This window comes from Gorilla gorilla, chromosome 2, assembly GCF_029281585.2.
Source record: "Gorilla gorilla gorilla isolate KB3781 chromosome 2, NHGRI_mGorGor1-v2.1_pri, whole genome shotgun sequence".
NCBI classification, from domain to species: domain Eukaryota; kingdom Metazoa; phylum Chordata; class Mammalia; order Primates; family Hominidae; genus Gorilla; species Gorilla gorilla.
In genome coordinates, this window is record NC_086017.1 from 176,164,421 (window position 1) to 176,184,789 (window position 20,369).

At 30.3% G+C, this 20,369-nt stretch overlaps 1 protein-coding gene across 1 annotated transcript in view; it reads right to left on the reverse strand.

Annotated features, from left to right (window-relative positions):
• The window catches only part of SI (sucrase-isomaltase), a 100,122-nt gene extending 80,536 nt beyond the window's left edge, over positions 1–19,586 (reverse strand). The window contains exons 1-12 of the mRNA XM_019023079.4: positions 19,523–19,586; positions 16,987–17,104; positions 15,620–15,756; positions 10,243–10,360; positions 9,887–9,996; positions 8,503–8,654; positions 6,398–6,569; positions 4,580–4,679; positions 3,512–3,624; positions 1,045–1,170; positions 311–442; positions 104–223 (exon numbers count right to left, since the gene is read on the reverse strand). Coding sequence (XP_018878624.3) covers positions 104–223; positions 311–442; positions 1,045–1,170; positions 3,512–3,624; positions 4,580–4,679; positions 6,398–6,569; positions 8,503–8,654; positions 9,887–9,996; positions 10,243–10,360; positions 15,620–15,756; positions 16,987–17,104 — 1,398 coding nt within the window. The 5' untranslated portion in view covers positions 19,523–19,586. The remainder of the gene's footprint in view (positions 1–103; positions 224–310; positions 443–1,044; positions 1,171–3,511; positions 3,625–4,579; positions 4,680–6,397; positions 6,570–8,502; positions 8,655–9,886; positions 9,997–10,242; positions 10,361–15,619; positions 15,757–16,986; positions 17,105–19,522) is intronic.
• Between the last annotated feature and the right edge of the window lie 783 nt (positions 19,587–20,369).

The window sequence follows — 20,369 nt, forward strand, 5'->3', positions numbered from 1 at the left end:
ACACACACACGCACACACACACACACATGCACATCCACAGAAACTTTATTATTTCAGAGAAGAAAATTTGAGCAACACAGTTTTAATAAATATCATATTTTACCTCTCCAATAATTGGTGTACTTCCATCTGACTCATTTATCCACACATGTTGTGTGTTTCCCCTCTCATAGGTTGCATATGTTGTTCCATTGGCACGTTGACCTATGGAAATTGCAGGGTCCTAATAATAGAAAGAAGAAACTGCAAAATCTATTAACTTACACATGTGTAAACACTAAAAATGTATTAAGGTATAACTGATTATTACCAAGATGATGACATATTTCTGTCCATGGTCATGCAAATCTTGCACAAATTGAGGGAGTCCATTAAATGCAACTTGATCATAAGTAAAGTCTTTCTTGTCTTCCATGTAGTCAATATCAGTGACCTGTGTATCCTGAAAGTTAGAAGATTATATTTCAATACATAGTACTGAAAGAGCTCTCTAATCAGGTCAATCTTTAACTCCATTGAACGTGTATTATAAACATAACCCTTAAAAAATAAATGAACGTCCATCCTTTTCATTTCACTAAAGAAGCAATTGTACTGTTTGTAAACTGGTTTTTCTAATTATTAAGTACAAAAGCATTAAGTGATTATTCATATTTGTCAGTGATAATGACTAGAATGCATTGTTTTTATATACGTGGATTTCAACATACAAAAATCAAAAATACACTTTTCAGAAAATTTTTTAAAAATATATAGATTCTAAAATTAAGGTCTATTTTAAAAACTAAATATGATTTTGTTTACAGTGGAATATGTATTCTGTTCTAGTATAACTAACAATTGATTCTTCAAAAGCATATATTTGTACTTTCAGGAGGCAAGGGCATTACATATGAGATAAAATATATTTTACAATTAAAAGGCAGCCTCGTAATTATATTATATAATGTATATAGTAGATATTCCTGACAATTTCCTACAGTTCTTATTATGTGACAATATTTAACTCGATATATATTCCCACGGACCCTTTATTCTACTTACAAATGGTATGCCAGCTTCCCGGTTTCTCCTTACCACTTCTTTCACTACATCTAGTGACTTATAATTCCAGCGACTTAGTTGGAATCCAAGATTCCAATATGCTGGCATTGCTGGTAGTCCAACAAGCTTAAAGTAAATGAGCATGTAATTAGTTTGAATACAAATAAATATATTTAGCATTAATAACCAAGGTTAATGTGCCTCTTATTTTCTTATATCTCTAAAATTCATTTAAATTTATACAATTTAAACAAACATTTAGTGTTACCTGGATTCTAAACAATTTCCTATTCTATTTGAATGTGTTATGAAATTTTTAACAAGTTTATGTCTTGTACTTCACGTTTTAGTTTGTGTTTAAAAATTAGAAAGTGTAGCATATCAGAAAGTAGCATTTGCCAAGATATGTTTTGTCTATTGTAGAAAGTTAAATAAGATAATACAAGAAAAGCAACAAATAAATAACAAAAGGGAAAATTTTCCACCACACTCCTATTTTCTATTACAAGTCACCATACAAGAAAAACAGAAAAGATGTTTAAAAGTACAGAATTTCTGTTTCCTTACATTTTGGCAGTTATCTATCTCCTGGTTTGCAAAAATGTTAATAAAATATATGTTCTGCAATGCTCCCACCCAGTTATTGCATAGGCTCTTTCTTATTCACATGCAGTGCCTCAGCTTCATTTCTTCCTCCTGGGGACAAATGGATCGACATCTCTTCCTATTTCTGTAATGGCCCAAGCAATCTCAGTGCAAGAGAATATCAGTGTCACATTACAACAGATGATATAATTTTGCACATGGAAATTTGGATGTAACTGGTGTTTTTTTTTTCACCAGTTAGGTTATATATGATGCATAATCATACTCAACATAATAAATTTTCTTTGGTTTAGGCTTTTATATACATATCATATATATATTATATATATACATATATATCTGGTATATATATTAAAAATATATATATATATTGGATCCATGATTTCTCCATGATACATATGTAAAAAGTTACTAGGTAACAATCAAAAAGAAATTAATTACTCATGTTGGGTTATTGTTTTCTATTCAAATGAAATACTAAACTTATTTCAAACTTGATATCAAATAAACCTGATATCAAATAAAGCTCTCAAGAATTAGTATGTTTTAAACTATACTCCTAAACACCATATGTTCCATAGAATTAAAGATTTAGACATGTGATTGAAATTTCTTCTCATATATGTGTGAAGAATCAACATATATGTTGACGTAAATTTTTTCTCATATATATGTGAAGAATCAACATATATGTAACAATACTCTTTTTGAAATAGTTTGACATTCTGCTGACTTTACTTAACATGTGGGAGATAGCTATGCCAACTTATGTTTGACAATTGGAATATCAAAGAGTGTTGTTTCTCTCTCTTGTTCATGTGATAACCACACACAAAGTCTATATGTAGGCCAGCCTAGAACTGTAATTATGATTTTATATTACAGATACTGTAAACTTTCTGCGCTTCTTTTCTAAATTTTACATTTATAAACATGAATTTGGGAATGATTAGACATTGTAAATGATTAAACTGCAAAAAACCTTAGCTGCTCTCATTTCAGCTTTTTGGATCCTAATTTAAAATTTTTTTATAGTAATCAATTATCTTTTGAGATCATTTTTGCAAATGGGAATTTTATGTCAAAAGGTATATCAAGAAAATAAGATTTTTAAAATAGGCATAATCTTAAAATCTTAAACCAATGAAAATAATTTTCTTTTCCATTGTAACACCAGGAATCATACATATCAACAGTTAGAAGAGAGAAATTACATGAAAGTTTTAGAATCATCTTCAGTGTAGGTCCTGGGTTCCCCACCTCTGTAAAGCCCATATTGGGCTCAGGTATACAAGACGTTACTTAATATGTGAATAAGAGTTGCTTAGATAGTAACTGGAGATGTAAAGTTTCAGGCTAGGTTTCAAACTCAACCTTCTGAAGTCCCCAGGATAAGAGCCAATTTTCCTGGAGTTTACCTGCTGTGAATTTATGGCTAGATTCATTGGTCTTCTCACAACTCAGTTACCTCTAGGATTTTGACCAAAAGGATATATGACCTACACATTTATTGCCTATCCTCAGTGTTAAATAAGATAGTTCCTTTTGCTTTATTCCATCAGATAAAGTCATGAATAAGTAAATATATAATATTCAACATCTCAATGAATTCCAATTCTTGAACTCAGCTGCCTAGAGGTAAGAAATTTTGAATTCAGAAACATAGATACTTGAGTATATGTAGAGCTCATTGTATAGGGGGAAAAAAAACACCCAGCTGCACCTTAAATATGATAAGATTTTCGAAAACATTTAGCTAAGAGGCCCCTACAATGTAAAATAAAGTCATCTAAATATGTGGTCATGTTAGATGAAATAAAAGTATGCAGAAAAAATTTTATAAAATAGACCTGAAACACACCTGTTGATACTGTTGAACTACTTGTTCTGGTGTATCTCCTAGAAGGATGTAAAAATCCAGAATGCCACCGGTAACTCTATATGTTACTATTGGAGTAGGCTGGATAAAAATCTCTGCAAAATAAAATTGGTAAACTTATATGTAAATAGCGAAAAGGATTATAGTAATTAATTGCAAAGTCCATTTAAATTAATTTGTATTAACTACATTATTTTACAATATGTTTAAATAATTAAGAAATAATGAAATATTGAATGCAGGAATAACATAGGAAAAAGGTAAAACGCCAACATGTCTGAGGCTTATAATAAAATATCCCAGCTATTTTCTTTCACAGATGGTGGCAAAAGCTCCCCTGGATATTGTGTTGCAAAGGGTTAGTTGCAAAGGATTAGTTCTCTGGCGACCAAAAGATTTTTCTCTAAAACTGCATTTTTAATTAGTCGTTTGAATTGAAGATTATCTGAAAGATCAAATTATCACATATTAATTTCTAAAAGACAAAATGTCAAAAGTTTTAATTTAACTTTTCTAAATGTAAGACACAGTAACTGGCTGGAAAACCATGTAATAAACTGATCCTGCTGAAATGTGATTAATTTCTTTAATTTTTTGTTATCACCAATTCACCGATTAGATACTACACTCATAATGTTAAAAAATAAAATACTACATTATATGAATTACGATAAACTAAAAAAATACTATTTTCTACTTCCATAGACATCTTTTTTGTTTTCATTTGTAGTGGCATGTTTACTCATCTCGACAAATGAGATTGTGGGAATGAAAACGACCATTGGCATGGATGTGTTTCAATATTCCTTTGAAAGGAAAATAGAGAGCCTGAATACCACAGCATAGCATACTCTCCCCAAAATAGATGCGCTGGCATGCAAAAATTGATTTTGTCTTTAATTTCAAAATCTTCTTATAATAATGTCACATGTTAATATTAACTATAATAGAGTTTACTCTCACATACAATATGAATGATTGAAATAAAGAGAGCAGTTAAAACATTTCAAGTGAAATCTATAAATATATTATCAAATGAATTATTCTTACCCATTGCATTGCTATTCATTAAAAAAACACCGAATGACTTTCCAGATGTATCTTCAATACACATAAAGAATGTTTGATGGCCGTATAAATTATTATTATTCTATAAGGCAAGAATTTGAAAATACGATTTTCAAATATATTTAAAACAAAAAGATTATATATTTTATATGCTCTTTATGAATTAATTTGTTGCTATAATTTACTTCTCCTGTTTCTACACAAATTGTCTTCACTACATGTACCAGTGAAACATTATAGGTAAAACAAAAAACTTCAAACTTTTTAACATTATTAATATTGTAATGTAGAAAATATATAACATATATAATACTATTAATATATTACTTAACTGTCCTGTTTCATTTTAATTACATTAATTTTAATAACTTATGCCCAGGTGGGTGGATCACGAGAAAGGAGATTGAAACCATCCTGGCTAACACGATGAAACCCTGTTTCTACTAAAAATACAAAAAATTAGCTGGGGGTGGTGACACGCACCTGTAATCCCAGCTACTCAGGAGGCTCAGGCAGGAGAATCGCTTGAACCCAAGAGGCGGAGGTCGCAGTGATTTGAGATAGCGTCACTGCACTCCAGCCTAGGTGACACAGCGAGACTCCATCTCAAAAATAAATAAATAAAATAAAAAATAAAAATAAATAAAAATAGTAACTTAGTCATGATAAGGTAATGGCATGTTTATCAGTTAGGCCCATGTATGCCCAAGGTACTGCAGGAGCTTCCAAAATGATATGTACCCTAATAAAAATTTAGTAGTCTGTTTCTTGAGAGCTGATGAAGAGCTGACATAACAGAGACAAACTGGAAATACACTGATGTGATGAAAGGAAAAAGGCTTCCTGACTAATTAGATATGGATTTTTAAAGGAAAGGATGTATGGAAATTAGCTCTGACAGTCTCACTCTGGTGTTGATTATAGATAGTGATGCTGCAAACAGAGATTAGTAAAATTTATTAATAATTCTGTACCAAATGAAACTCTTTAAAACAACTACTCATTGGTTTATCTTTGATATAGAAATAGTTAGCATTGCCATTTAAAAAGAAGTAACTGACAAACGTTTGACCCAAATCCATCACGAATCAAAAATATTTTTTTAAAGTTATGATGTTTGGTCTCAAAAATCTCACATTTTTTGAGCAACAAACATAAAAACAAACATATACAGGAATAATACACTAATAGGATTATTGTACTAAGTCAAGTATAAAGATAAAGATTAAGCCCTTATGGGAGAGTTTGGGAGAAGTTCTTATGAGATAAAATTTTCGTTGAGTGCTGAATGATATATGAGTGATAAAGAACATTAAGTTTCAGTAGTTACCAAAAAAACAAACTGTGCAAAGATTTGAAGTTACGGAAAATGACCATATATTATAGAACAGTAAGAAGGACAGAGATGCGTGAGATAATATCTGGTAGCTAGGCAGACATTGTATTATATGAAGACATGTAAAACAGTGTTTGGAATTATTCTAGTGCAATGGCTAGCCATTGATGGATATAAGTACAAGGTGAGTGAAAAAGGAATAATAAAATACGATCATGAAAGACAAAATAAAACATTTATAAACTGGAAATCCTGTGAAAACCTTTACAAAATCTGTTGGTCACTGAGTCAATTTAGAACCTATCAATTGTCCCCCCCAAGCTAAACAAGCTTCTATATTGGTATCAGTGACATTCAAATAGTTTAGTTGATCAGTTAAAATAAATGCTGTTTTCAAATATGCTAAGATTTTCATCTGCTGCAATATAATGATTTTATTTATAACAAGAAAAGTAATTTCTTACATCACCAGGAAGTTGGTCTCGAGTAAAAATTGGCCATGTTTTCCAGGATAAATCATGACGAAATCTCTTATGAACTTGTTCTCCAATACCATAAATATAATCACTTGGAAGACGGGTTGAGATCTGTAAGTACTGGTCAGAGTACACTAAGGGACCAATGCTGGTGTCAAACCTGCACCATAAAAGAAATAAAGAAATAATCTTATATATATATATATATATATATATATATATATATATATATATATATATATATATAATGTTCTACCAGATACAGGTTTATGTTAACATCATCCAGAAGATTTCATTATAAACATGCCAGTGGTTAGCTTTGGTCACTTCTTAGAAACACACAAATTACCCCATAAAAGAAATTTGTTCACTGCATCAACACAATTTTTGCCAATATCTTTCACATCCATTTCTTTACTTTTCATCACAAGTTCAAAGCATAACTACCATTATCAATCACATTTCAAAGATGACACAAACTGGGATAATTAATTGATGTTTTTAGGGGTCACAAACTGGTAGGCAGGAGAGCCAAGTTTCAAACCCAATTCTGCTTGCTCTAGGTACTAGATTTTAAAATACATTATTTTACTGGCTTCCACACTTAAAAATTAAGTTTGAAAGCATTTTTCCCCCAAAAAGTTTTATGTGTTATGCAGATGAAATATTTACTACAAGAAATGCTAAATGATGTTTATAATTTGTATGCTTTTATTTTTATTGACAATTAGTCATTGCATATACAGTCAGCCCTCCATATCTGTGAGTTCTGAATTCACGGATTCAATCAACCAGGGATAGAAACTATTTAAGGGGAAAGAAAAGAATGGTGCATCTATACTGAACATATACAGACTTATTTTTCTTGTCATTCTTCACTAAACAATATAGTATAACAACTCTTTACATATAATTTACATTGTATTCATTATTATAAGTAATCTAGAAATGATTTAAGTATACAAGAAGATGTGCATAGTTTATATGCAAATACTATACAATTTTATATAAGGAACTTGAGCATCCATGGATTTTGGTACACTCAGTGGGGGAGCGGGGATTATCCTGAAAGCAGTCTCCCATGGATACTGAGGGAGGTCTGTATTAATGGGATACAATATGATGTTTTGATGTACATTATTTGATGATAAAACTAATTAACATATCCACCACACCACATACATTTTACCGCAAACATTTAGAATTTATAGTAGTCTCTTAGTACTTTTGCAATATATATTAAATTATTATTTTATTATTAACTATAGTCATCATGTTGATTGGTCTCAAAAACATGTTGTTTCTGTCTAATCCTTTGACCAACATCTCCCCCATTCTCCTCCACTCCCGGCCTCTGGAAACCGTAATTCTACTTTCTGCTTCTATGATCTCAACATGTTTTAGATTCAACATACAAGGGAGATCATACAGTATTTGCCTTTTTGTGCCTGGCTTATTTCACATGGCATTTAATATTTTTATGATTTAACACAAAGTCATAAACAAAAGTACTAAGATACATTTAATAAGAGTAATTGCTGAGATTCAATCTTGACAATTGCCTTATTAACAATTCTTGGGGATACAAGAGCATTTATCTTGAAACCATTCCTAGGAAATTACCAAATCTCTTGCACCTACACCCCTCACACAATCATAATGAAGGTGTTCAGTCTATATTGGATTCTACATATATATAAATTATTTTAATATTAATATGGGAAATAACTCCTCTTTGGTCTTTGAATAGTAACTGTCTGATTCTACAAATTGGCAACAAAATACGATAAATATAAGGGGGAAAGACACAAGAGCTATTCTAGGTATGTACAAATATATGCAAGGCTAGGGTTGCATTAGTGAAGCTCTCCACCTTCATCTTTGTTCAACCTTTATTTGTAGATTCTAATTTATGTTCCAGTATCTTTCATCCACAAGAAACCAAACTCCTTTATCACCGTAATTTTTATAAACTTATCCGCCTACCCTCTTTTGGGAGGAAATTTATTTCTACTGAAAATGTCTTGAAATTAAGACTTTCCAATTCTATAATAATAGAATAAACTTATATAATTGTAAGATAATGCACTTACAAAGTTTTACCATTGCTTTTCCTAGTAACTTGGATGCTAAATGGGTTTTGGGCAACCTTCACATCATACAATGTATCAGAAACTGTGGGTCCAGTAAACTCTTTTACATACTGATGAGGAACTTCATATCTTCTATTATTTGGATCAGTAATCTGGAAAGATTTAAGCAAGGTAGCATTACTTGATTCTAAACTATTATTTAATATTCCAATTCTGAATTGTTAAATGCAAGTTCCAAATAAAAAATAACGTGGTTATTAGTTTCATAGAAGAGTATTAATTCAGAATCTTAATTTTAATATTTTTGAATGGCTATGCACAGATAAAGTGTATAAATTTTAAAGAATACGTAGAATTAGTTGGTTATGAAGTATTATGTATAAAATTAAGTACAGATGTTTATTGACTGATATAAAAATGACAGTATTACCAAATATTGATTACAGAATATTAGACCTTTGTGAATTTAATCAATCTCAATGCTTTTCAGTGTTCGGGTCCTTATATAACTATATAAAGATAAGAATCTTATCCGTAAAGATAAGAAATTCTGTTTAAAAAAATTTTAGAGAAACTAAAAAGAAGCACTGAAATAAAGCAGAATCACTGAGAAAAAGAAAAATTTAGTTCCAGTGAAATTATTGCTAAAAAGGTGATATACAAAGAATTTGGTGCTGTTTTTACTCCCAAATCCAAAATATTTATACTAGTAAACTACATGCTAAAAAAAAGAATCATAGTTTTTAAAATCATGAATAAAATTTATAATCAGTGAAAGTATTATGTTGCATGTATACGACACTAACACTTTTCTCAAATTAAATTTTAGATTAATCTTCTATCATAGCCTGTAGTTTAAATAATAAAAATTTTCAGATGTTTCTTGAGAATGTTTATTTTCTTCAAGGCATTAAGCTAAATATTTTACATGAACGATATTATTTAAAGCCTCCAAAAATAAGTGCAGAGCACACTATTATTATTCGTATGTTATATTTGCATAAACAATTTGAGAGAAGTGCAGTTTAATTAATTCTTTGCCTCGGAATAAATATTTCTCAAGAGAGAAAATGTATTTGTAGGATGAAAGGTGTGTTCATCAAATGTCTCACTGAAAGCCCCAACTCCCGGGTTCTCGCCATTCTCCTGCCTCAGCCTCCCGAGTAGCTGGGATTACAGGCGCCCGCCACCACGCCTGGTTAATTTTTCGTATTTTTAATAGAGACGGGGTTTCACCCTGTTAGCCAGGATGGTCTCCATCTCCTGACCTCGTAATCCGCCCACGTCGGCTTCCCAAAGTGCTGGTATTACAGGCGTGAGCCACCGCGCCCAGCCCATCAAATGTCTTTCAGTATTAAATCTTTGGAAACCTTAAAAACCGAACCTTGAACCGGAAACGATTGGGTGTCTGATTTTGAGTTGTGAAGAGAACACTGTTGATGTCATTTCCAAATAGTGTAGGTGAAGGTATCCTGTTTAATTTGGCTTCAACTCCTTAAAGAATAAAAAAAGCTGCCATGAGTGACTTGATTTATAATGTTAACAATTATTAAATATATTTATGTTATTGTATTTACCACAAATGAGTACTTTTTAAATTTGCTACAATCATGCAAAAATAAGGAATTTGAACATTCCCAGGAACATATCTCTTATTTGATTCTATTTAAGGTATTTTTCCACACTTTCGCTCCAGTTAGAATATATCATATTGAATCATTATAACAGAGGACTTCTTACCAATACTTGTTGTTGTCATATCTTGAACGTTATAACCATGATTATCAACGAAGAAGCACCAAGGAATAAGAGAGTCATTCCACGGCCTCCAGCAGCAGCCTCTCTGTGCACAAATTCCCTGATAAAATATTTTTAAAGGAATTATATCATTACTACTATTATCAGATGTCCCAGTCTCTATTTTTCCAAGGAATGAATATTTTAAAATAATCTAATTTTTTCAAATGTATAATATGCCAAAATAGCATTTGCTCTTTTGTTTCTTCTACCTGGAAGAAATACAGGTATTTAATACATTGAATTAATTACACCCTGTCAGAAATTTATGACCTGAGATGTGATTATTAAAATCACGTATCTATACAAATTTTTGTAAGCTCATGTATTTTAAAGGAACCTGATCTCTAAGTAATTATAATTTATTCTGTTGTCATGGTATTGACATGGAAGAACTGAAATATTTATTTTGTACTAATTATGTATCAAGTTGAAATTTAAACTAGGAGGATGAAAATATGGCCTTGAATTTAAACCCACTTAAAATGTGTAAGGGATTTAATTCTACCTACTTACTAGTTCATATTTAATTATTTAAACTATCTTAACTAGTTTATGTGCCAGGTATCACAAGTAGTTGCTGCAATAGCATTCAATTAATAAAGCAAAATACTGAATTCTCAGTAATTTTATTAACCATACGGAAATACTATCTGAAGTGAAAGAAAAATTATAAATGTTTATTTATAAATAGTTTAGCAAAATAGTGATGCTATGCATGAATAGCAGTATAATTATAAATCTATGTAAATTTAATAGTGTGACACACTTTCATAATTTGAAAAATTGTAGGATTTTCCCCTTTGCTTACTTTCCATGAAAATAAGTTTTTAAAAGCCTCCATTTTAATCAGCTGAAAGTGTGCACTAACCTTTCTCCTCTTTTATCCTCAAATTAAAATGGTATCAGATACAGACACACACACACGTATATAATATATATAGTGTATGTACTATATATTTATATATTTTATATAATATTTAAATAGATAAGTATATGGGATATATGTATATTTATTATATACAAAATATATTTTGATATATTTATTTATATATTAAAGTATATATTATATATAAAATATGTTTATATAGAATAAAAAATACACATAGTTTTATTTTTATGTATAATAAATATACATATATGATTATATATATAAAATCTCTCTAAACACCATATATATATATATGTGTGTGTGTGTGTGTTTGAGTATGTATTTATATATTTATACCCAAACGCACATATACACATATACATGGCAAACTGGGGTACAATTGGATCTAATAACTTATTAGAGTCTAAAGTGTGTGCAACTTTTGATCAGGCAATTTTATCTCCAGTTATCTAACCTGTAGAAATACCTAGCAATACAAAGAGACAATTCTACAAAAAAATTACTTACAGCAGTCTCTATGAAAGATTTGTATATAAAACTCTAAATACAATTATATAAATACATCTATAAACACGCAAAGGTGCTAAGTTTAAAAAATAAAAGGAAAGAAATAAGCACACTATAATCACAATTTACATAATTAAAAATATATAGTAAAATAGGCTTACGTTAATTTCCTGAAAATATGCCATATTAGTTTCCTATGTCTTTCATAACAACCATGGAAAAGGTGACTTAAAGCAACAGAAATTTACTCTCTCACCGTACTGGAGGTTTTAAGTCCTAACTCAAGGTGTCAGCAGAGCCATGCTGCCTCCAAAGGCTTCACAAAATAATTCTCCCTTGTCTCTCTCTAGCTTCTAGTGGCTCCTGGCAATCCTTGGCATTCCTTGGCTTATAGGCGCATTTTTCCAATTTTTGCTTCCATTTCACAGGGCTTTCTTCCCTGACTGTCTCTGTGTGTGGTTCCTTCCTCTTATAAGGACATTAGTCATTCGACGCAAGGCCCAAATTAATTTACTACGACTACATCTTAACTAATTGCTTCTGGAAAACTATATTCCCAGATAAGCTCATATTCTATGATTCCAAGTAGACACGAATTTTTGGAAAACATTATTTAACCTACTACATATACACTCCAATATATTAATTAAAAATGTATCTCCCTGTTGTTGCTTTCAAAATATTAGTAATTTTAATTTATCTTGCGAAGATTTTGATACTTGTTATTTATGTTTAGTTGGTCTTCCTATTTTTCAGGGTTTTAGGCATTTTCCTCATTATTTTTAATTTCTCATCTAATTATTTTCCTTTTGCCTTCATTTGACACAGTTAAACTCTAGCAAATAAAAGTATAATAAATTTATCATATTTTAACATATTTTACCATATATATGTATATACAATTATAAGTGATTATATATTAAATGTAATAATTTCATATGTAATAATATATAATGTGTATTCAATATGTAGATATGTATATTCACTGTATTATGCCCCCGAAATTCATATGTTGAAGCTCTAACCCCCAATGTGAAGGTATTTGGAGATAGGTCCTTTCAGGGGTTAATTAAGTTTAAATAAGGATATAAGGGTGGAGCCCTAACTCATTAGGACTGGTGACCTTATAAGAAGAGGAAAAGACAGCAAAGATCTCTTTCTTTCTGTGCACGAAGAGGAAATACTATGTGAGGACAAAATGAGAAGGAAGCTGTCTACAAGCGAGAAAGAGAGGCCTCACTAGAAACTAACCTTGATGACACCTTGATCTTGGACATCTAGCTTCCAAGACTGTGAGAAAATAATTGATATTGTTTAAGCTGCCCATTCTGTGGAATTTTGTTATGGCAGCCCAAGCTAATGCACTTTGCATGGAATTATGGCTGTTACCTAGGTAACCATTTGATTATTCTATATTTTGTCATCATTGTGCAATAAGTAAACATGCCCTTTCTAATATACAATAAACATGCCATTTCTAGTATACAATAATTTATACAGTAAGTTTAATATAACCAATTTTCCAATATTTAACAATCATGATCTATCCTCATGTATATGAAAACCTAAGATAAATCTTTTTTTTAAATTAAGGAAATTTTTAGAAAATCATTACTTTAACCAACTTCAATCTCTACCACTGCATTTGTAACAAATAATATTTAGTCAGATGGAATGCTTCTCAAATATTTAAAAGAGTAAGGGTATATATTTCAGATGATAAATAATTGCTTTAGTTGATCCGTTAAGATGGTGGAAAATGAACATTTGAAGTATTTTAAAGAATCTTTAGGGTATTTAATGAAAAGTATTATTAAAGATACATAGCTATAAATAACAACAACAACAACAAAAAACCCTGAGTGACAAAGTTTGAATAAAAATCATATTTGAAAATTGCAACATCTCCTGAAGAAAAAAAAATGCAAATATTTAGGCCCGTTTTCTGATTTCAGGTAGATTTCATTTTTCATTCCTTTATGATTTATTTTTTAAATCCATTTCCTATAATAGAAAAATGCTACCTTGAAAATTCATCTACTTAGAAAATTATGACATGCTAGTTAAAGAACAGTGACTACTGAGTTCGTGAAACATGAGCTCCCATTGAAATTTGCATACCACTGTTCTAATTCCAGTTTTGCCTGTAAACTAGCAAAGTGACACTGGAATATTAATTTAGCCTTGAAAAACAGTCTAAGCTTCCATATAAATCCAAAACTTTATGAATAAGATACCATTTAAATGATAATCTCCTTAAAACCATTTTGTTAAGTTGCACTTTTCCTAGTTAAAAATGTCAAGAAAACACTCAAATTCTTTTGAGATATACTAAGTTAAACTTTTAAAACTGTAAGTTGTCTTTTTATAAATAACAAGCACAAATATATTGGCTGAAGTTTAACTTGCTTACTTCACAAATACAGTTTATTTCACACTGAAAACATTCTTCAGCAATCTAACAGTTTAGGTTGACACGAAAGACTAATATTAGGCAAGAAAAATGTAAACCACTGACTTTCAAATATTGTTTCCCTATAAGACCTTCAAAACCCATATTGTTCCTAATAGAATTCTATGTTCAGCTTCAGTCATTACTCTCTCTGTCTCTCTCTGTCTCTTTCCCTCTCTCTCTCTCTTTCGAGACGGAGTCTCGCTCTGTCAACCAGGCTGGAGTACAGTGACGCGATCTCTGCCCACTGCAAGCTCCGTCTAAGAAGGTTAAGTAGAGAGAATATCTGGCCACTTTCCTCAGTGTATCTCAGTAAATACTATGTTATTTAGCTCTTCTATCAGCAGGTAAGCTATAGGACCTATTATTTGTAATGTTACTCAAAGGAAAATCTCATCTCTTTCAATTTTTTTTCAAATTAATTAGAAAATTACATGCTTACTATGATGTAAGGAAGACAGAATAGGGACAAAATAAATTTTATAGTTTATTCAGTTAATTTGTGTGTGGTAAGGTGGAGTGGAGAAGGTGACATTTGTAATTGCATATCATATTTGCAAATGCAAATATTTGCAAAATGTCAATATATAGAGTCAGCCCTCTGCATCTGTGGATACAACAAACTGTGGATCAAAAATATTTCAAGGAACAAAAAATATCAACATGGTAATAAAAATTATGCAAATAAAAAGCAATACATTATAACAATTATTTGTATAGCATTTACATGGTATTAGAGTTATAAATACTCTACAGATGATTTAAAGTATACAGGAGAATGTGCATAGGTTATATGCAAATACTGCCATTTTATATAAGAGATTTGAACATCTGCAGATTTTGGTATCCTCAGAAGTCCTGAAACCAATTCCCCGAGGATACCCATGAAGGACTGTACATATACACCCACCCACAATGACTTTTATTCCCACACAGGTTTGTGGGAAAAAAAAGGAAGAGTGAACTTGGGTTACATTAATCCAATTGGTTACTCCTAATTTTCTCCATTTTCTCTTCTTCACTTCTAATTGCTAAATTAAAAACAATTAATAATTTTCATAAAATGAGTATCATTTTGTTTTCCACAGATACTTCTTAATGCTATCATTACAAATACTCTGCTGGAACATATATACTCCCTCCTAAATGTTCTATATTATCAAAGGCATAGTTTCTTCAAGAAGTAGATTTGAGATGACAGAATTTCATGAAGATTTATAAAATTAACTATAACTTGTTAAATATGGATGAATATTAACTTGTTAATTTAAATTGAGCAGAGATAAAGGAAAGCAAGGTCAGTAACTTCCATTATCTATCATTTATAATAGGAAGCTATAATAAAATGATAAATTCAGCCTAATTTATGTCTAGATCTTTATTAAATAAGATTGATCCAATATTCAGCAATTATCTTAATATAATAATGTATATATTCATTAAAAATATTAAAGACTTTTGCTGCAGACCTCTGTTGGGAATTGTTCTGGAATGCAGTTTATTCTCACATTGACAGGATCATTTAACACATTTGGACATTTTCCTGAATCAGAAGGATTTGTAGTCACACGAGTAGTAGCTGGAGTTGAAGTAGAATCACTAATTTCTGGGGGAGGAAAAAACTCAATAAAATAAAACATGACATTAAATTAATTTTCTCAGAATTATCAAGTAATAAGTACTTTTTGAAAGAATACATGAATTCATATAAAATGAAAATTTTAAAATAAATTTTGCATTTAAAAAGACCCACAAATTCAAGCACTAGTCATCAAAAGGAAAAGATCCAATCATACTTTTAAAATTGACAGTGTAGAATCCTATTGACTGTTTCTGCAGAAATACAAAATATATTTACAAAAGAACTTGGTGTAGATTCAGAAGGTAACAAAATATACATTCATACTGTACTTACAACTTGTATTTTATAGCTGAAGAAAGAAGATGGAGCAATATGAGTTATGAAAAACATATAGAGAAGGTGAGAAGAAATTAGAGAAGAGGAAAGTAGGTGAAAGTTATTCAAATTATCCCTTGCAAGGGAATAATTTGATAGTTAAGTAGAGAAAGCTGGAATAGCGAAGAATGGTAGATACCAACGCCATATAAATAACATTCCAGCAATGAGATATCATTAAAATATATTGCTTCATAATACAGTAAGCTCTCAGTTTCTGGAAGTAGGTAAAACAAAAGATTAACAGGAATAGGAAATGCTAACTGTAGTCTAGAAGATAATGTGTAACATCCTTTACAATGCTGATTTGCTCAAGAGAGAATAATGAAGAAAGAGATTCAGCATTCCATATGTACCAACTCTAAATTAGAATTAAAATATTCAGGAAAAGATAATTAAACTATCCAAGTCTTTTTTCAACTTTCCTCTACCTGCCTTTCTCATACAACCTCTCTCTCTCCTTAAAATAAAATCTAACCAGAACAAAGAATATTTGCTAAAATCCTTATTTCCTTTGCAAGTGTGTGAAGGCTGGAGCAAAAACCCAGGTTTTCCCACTAATGAGATGATGCTCACACCAGTAGGCGATTATTCCACCTTACATTAACAATTTGATCCCTTTGCCTCTTTGCTCTTTGTCAAGTAGCTAGGGAAGGCAATTAATGTCAAAGCACATGGATTCCTTAATTACAAGAGCTCATCATTGAAATAAATGGAATATAATGAATAGAAAAAATTGAAGTAATTGTGTAACTTACCCTGGATTTTTCTATGAGTGTTTCATCGTACACAGATTATTTTTTAAAACCTATAACTATTGTGGAGTAACTTCCTCCTAACTTCACGATAATGTAGCCATGCTTTTAATGTACTACTTACCATCAACAGCAGGTGTCTTAGTTGCTAAAACAACAATTAAGGCAATAGCTATTATAGTAACTATGACAAAGAGGACAATCAGAGAGATTTCCAATCCACTAAATTTCTTTCTTGCCATCTAAAAACACAAAAGAATATATATTTAAAATGTAAAATATATAACTATAATAAACCACCAACAATTCTCATTAAATTACATATTCTGTTTTTTACTAAGTATAATGCAGAGTTGAAGACAGCACTTACATAATATCCTAAATTAAGCACTTACTTAATAATATATTAAGCATGTACTTAATAACCTGAAACTTATACTGATATAAAATGTAAGCAACACATGCAATTTAAAGTGAAAGGAATGAATTACTGATGCACGTTACAGTAGTAGTAGTACACTAAGATGAAAATACAGATGGAAAAAAAGATCTTCAAGTAGGTGTGTCTTGCCTTCTCATTTAGAGCATTTTGCAAGGCAAAGGCTTCCACTTGCACTGTTTCTCAATTCTCACAACAATTCTATGAAGGAAATAGTTATTCGCATTTTACTGATCAGGAACTCTAAGCTTAACAAAGAATAAGTTATAGTTCAAAGTTAAAAACTTCAGTTTTTTTCTTGAACTCTCCTCTCTCTAATTCCAACACTACTTTCCACAATATTGTCGAAAAGAACATAAATACATATATTTGACAGAATAGTATATATTTGGGAGTTGCTACTCTGTTTAAAAATCTTTTGAATTTTCACCAAGTTCCTTCATCAAACAGCAGCAAATGAGATATACAAAACTCTTATATCAAGAATACATATTTATTATTAAATGACATTATACTTTTGAGGTAGCATATGGAAGATACCCAAATGTAGACAGGAAAGAACACATCTCCAATAATTATCTGAAATCATATTTGTTTAATTAAATTTTGACCACATATATCTTATTTTTCTTAGTTCTCAAGTTTCCATGGATTATCTGTATTCTATGATTTTAGTATAAATCTTAATTCAAAGACATATACCAAAGTAGAACTTAGAATTACTACAGTAAGTGCTTTAATAAATTATTGGGTTTAAAATCACCGTTTGTTTTTTTTTTTTTTTTTTTGGTCTCACAATGGTCCCTGTTCTGTAACTATGTCAACTCATGTACCCAGTTGTCCCAACCTAAACACCTTTTATTCCTTCTTCCATGTTTTACAACATTCAATCATTCAGTAAGTTCATTTGACTTTATCTTCAAAGTATTTTTAGAATTATGCCTTCATTTTATCCCCAGCACCACAGCATAATTTTTAGATAACATATTGCCTTCATACCTGCTGTTCAATTTCAATCCCTCCCCATCCACTCTTCTAGGTGAATTCTAAATTTTGCTCAATTCAAATGCCATGGTGAGTTCCTTACCACTCTGAGGCACAGTTAATCTAGCCTTTCTTCATTCACCATAGCATATTAAATGTCCATTGCAATTATTTATGTATATGTTAATTTCCTCCATTAGATCGTTACATTCTTGTTAGCAAAAATTATAAAAGTAGTCAGAGGCTAATATTAAGTAAGCAAAAACTTAATTTTTTAGTATAGCTTATAAATGAATATCTGCAGATTAGCATTAATTCTTAGTGTACAATTTTCTGTTACAGATATGTAAGCTGTTTATTGCATCAGTAATTTTCAAAGAAAATGAATGTAAAGTAAACAGAGCGACAGGTAACATACAAAGCTGTTCGAAAAATGAAGCCCAGTTGCGTGATGTTATGTTGAGAAATGACAAAGTTACATTTAGTGTACAACTTTAAATAAGTGTAAATCTCATTTGAAGTGATAACCTACTTTGCTACCAAGAAGTCAATAATGAGAATTGTGCTTTCCTTTTTGATAAGGAAAGTCTTAAAAAATGCATTTTTGTCATGAAACAAACTCTCCTTTGTCTAGAAAAATCAAAACAAAATTTAAAACAATTGCTTAAAATTACTGTGATAAAAAATATGATCCCTGTAATTTTTGGATTACAGTAATTTTAAGCAACTCTTCTTGGAAAATATATATTGATACCCTTTCTCTGCATATTTATTATGAAGATGAATAATACTTTATTGTATAACAACTTGAATGATCTTTAAAAGGTCAGCTAGAAAACAGTAATGTTTTATAAATGTAGCATTCTATTTTATATAGATTTTCTTAAAATATATTTAAGCATACTTTATTATTCATCTATTTTTCAAAATCTTAATCAATAGTCATTTTCTTTCGTATAGAGTCATTAAACAAAACTTGCTATGAGTCCGCCTAAGTCTTACAAAAGTTATAATGAAGAGTTGGGCCAAAAAAAATCCTGTATTTAAAAAAAAAATTAGAAATATTTTTTCCTGTTTAATACAAGGTACTACATATTTCAAATGGCAACTTAAAATATATGATATTGCTATTTTAGCCTAGGGCAGATAGACGGGAATACTGCTAACACAAATTAAGAAAAAATATAATTAGTTGAAAACATAAAAATAACAAAAAACATATGAGCCATAGACTTACCTTATTTCATAGCCTGTTCTCTTTGCTATGTTGTACCAGACTTGGATAAGGCTGCCAAAATAATGATCAAGGAAAGCTGCTTAGGTATATATTGACCTACTCATAAAGTTTTATTGCACCCTCACCAGCCTATCAGTATTTAATAATCTTCTGCTCAACATACAATTGTTAAAAGCCTTAACCCTGAAAGTAGTTTACATAAATGTTTCTCTCTGGGAATCTAAGTTAATTAGTAATTGTACTGTCAGATACTCTTTGATTTCTCAAAGCTGTGAACTATTAATATCTTAAGAACATAAAAGTAGTTTTCTATTTTTTCTCTTTTCAAAATTATATTTATTTTATGTTGGGATTTTGTTATAATAACTATTTTGTTTCATTGTGTGCAATTTAGATCCTCACTGGAAAGTAGAAACATATTTGAAAGACAGAATCTGTGAAAAATTTTCACGATATAACAATTAGAAGATAATATTTTATAAAAAGTAATGATTAAATAAAAATTATTCCCTGTATCTTGTCTTCGATCTTAAGGTTGAAAAAGTGACCAAATCCTTAAGTATAAAACATAAAGTAGAGGTGCCCAGATCAGTAATTTAGAGATAAAATCAACATTTTTATCTGTTTATTTACCACAGATAGCACTCATTGAATTATAAAAAATCATATTGTAAACCTTCTCATTTCATGTAGTAAAATGTATAAAATTAATTACACTACTGGTTTAAGCTAGCATAATGTTTAAAAGCAATGGATTTGATATAATAAATTTGGATATAAATGCTGGCTGTACTATGCTTACCTGAGAAATTGTGGGCAAAATACTACCTATAAAATCACTAAGAGA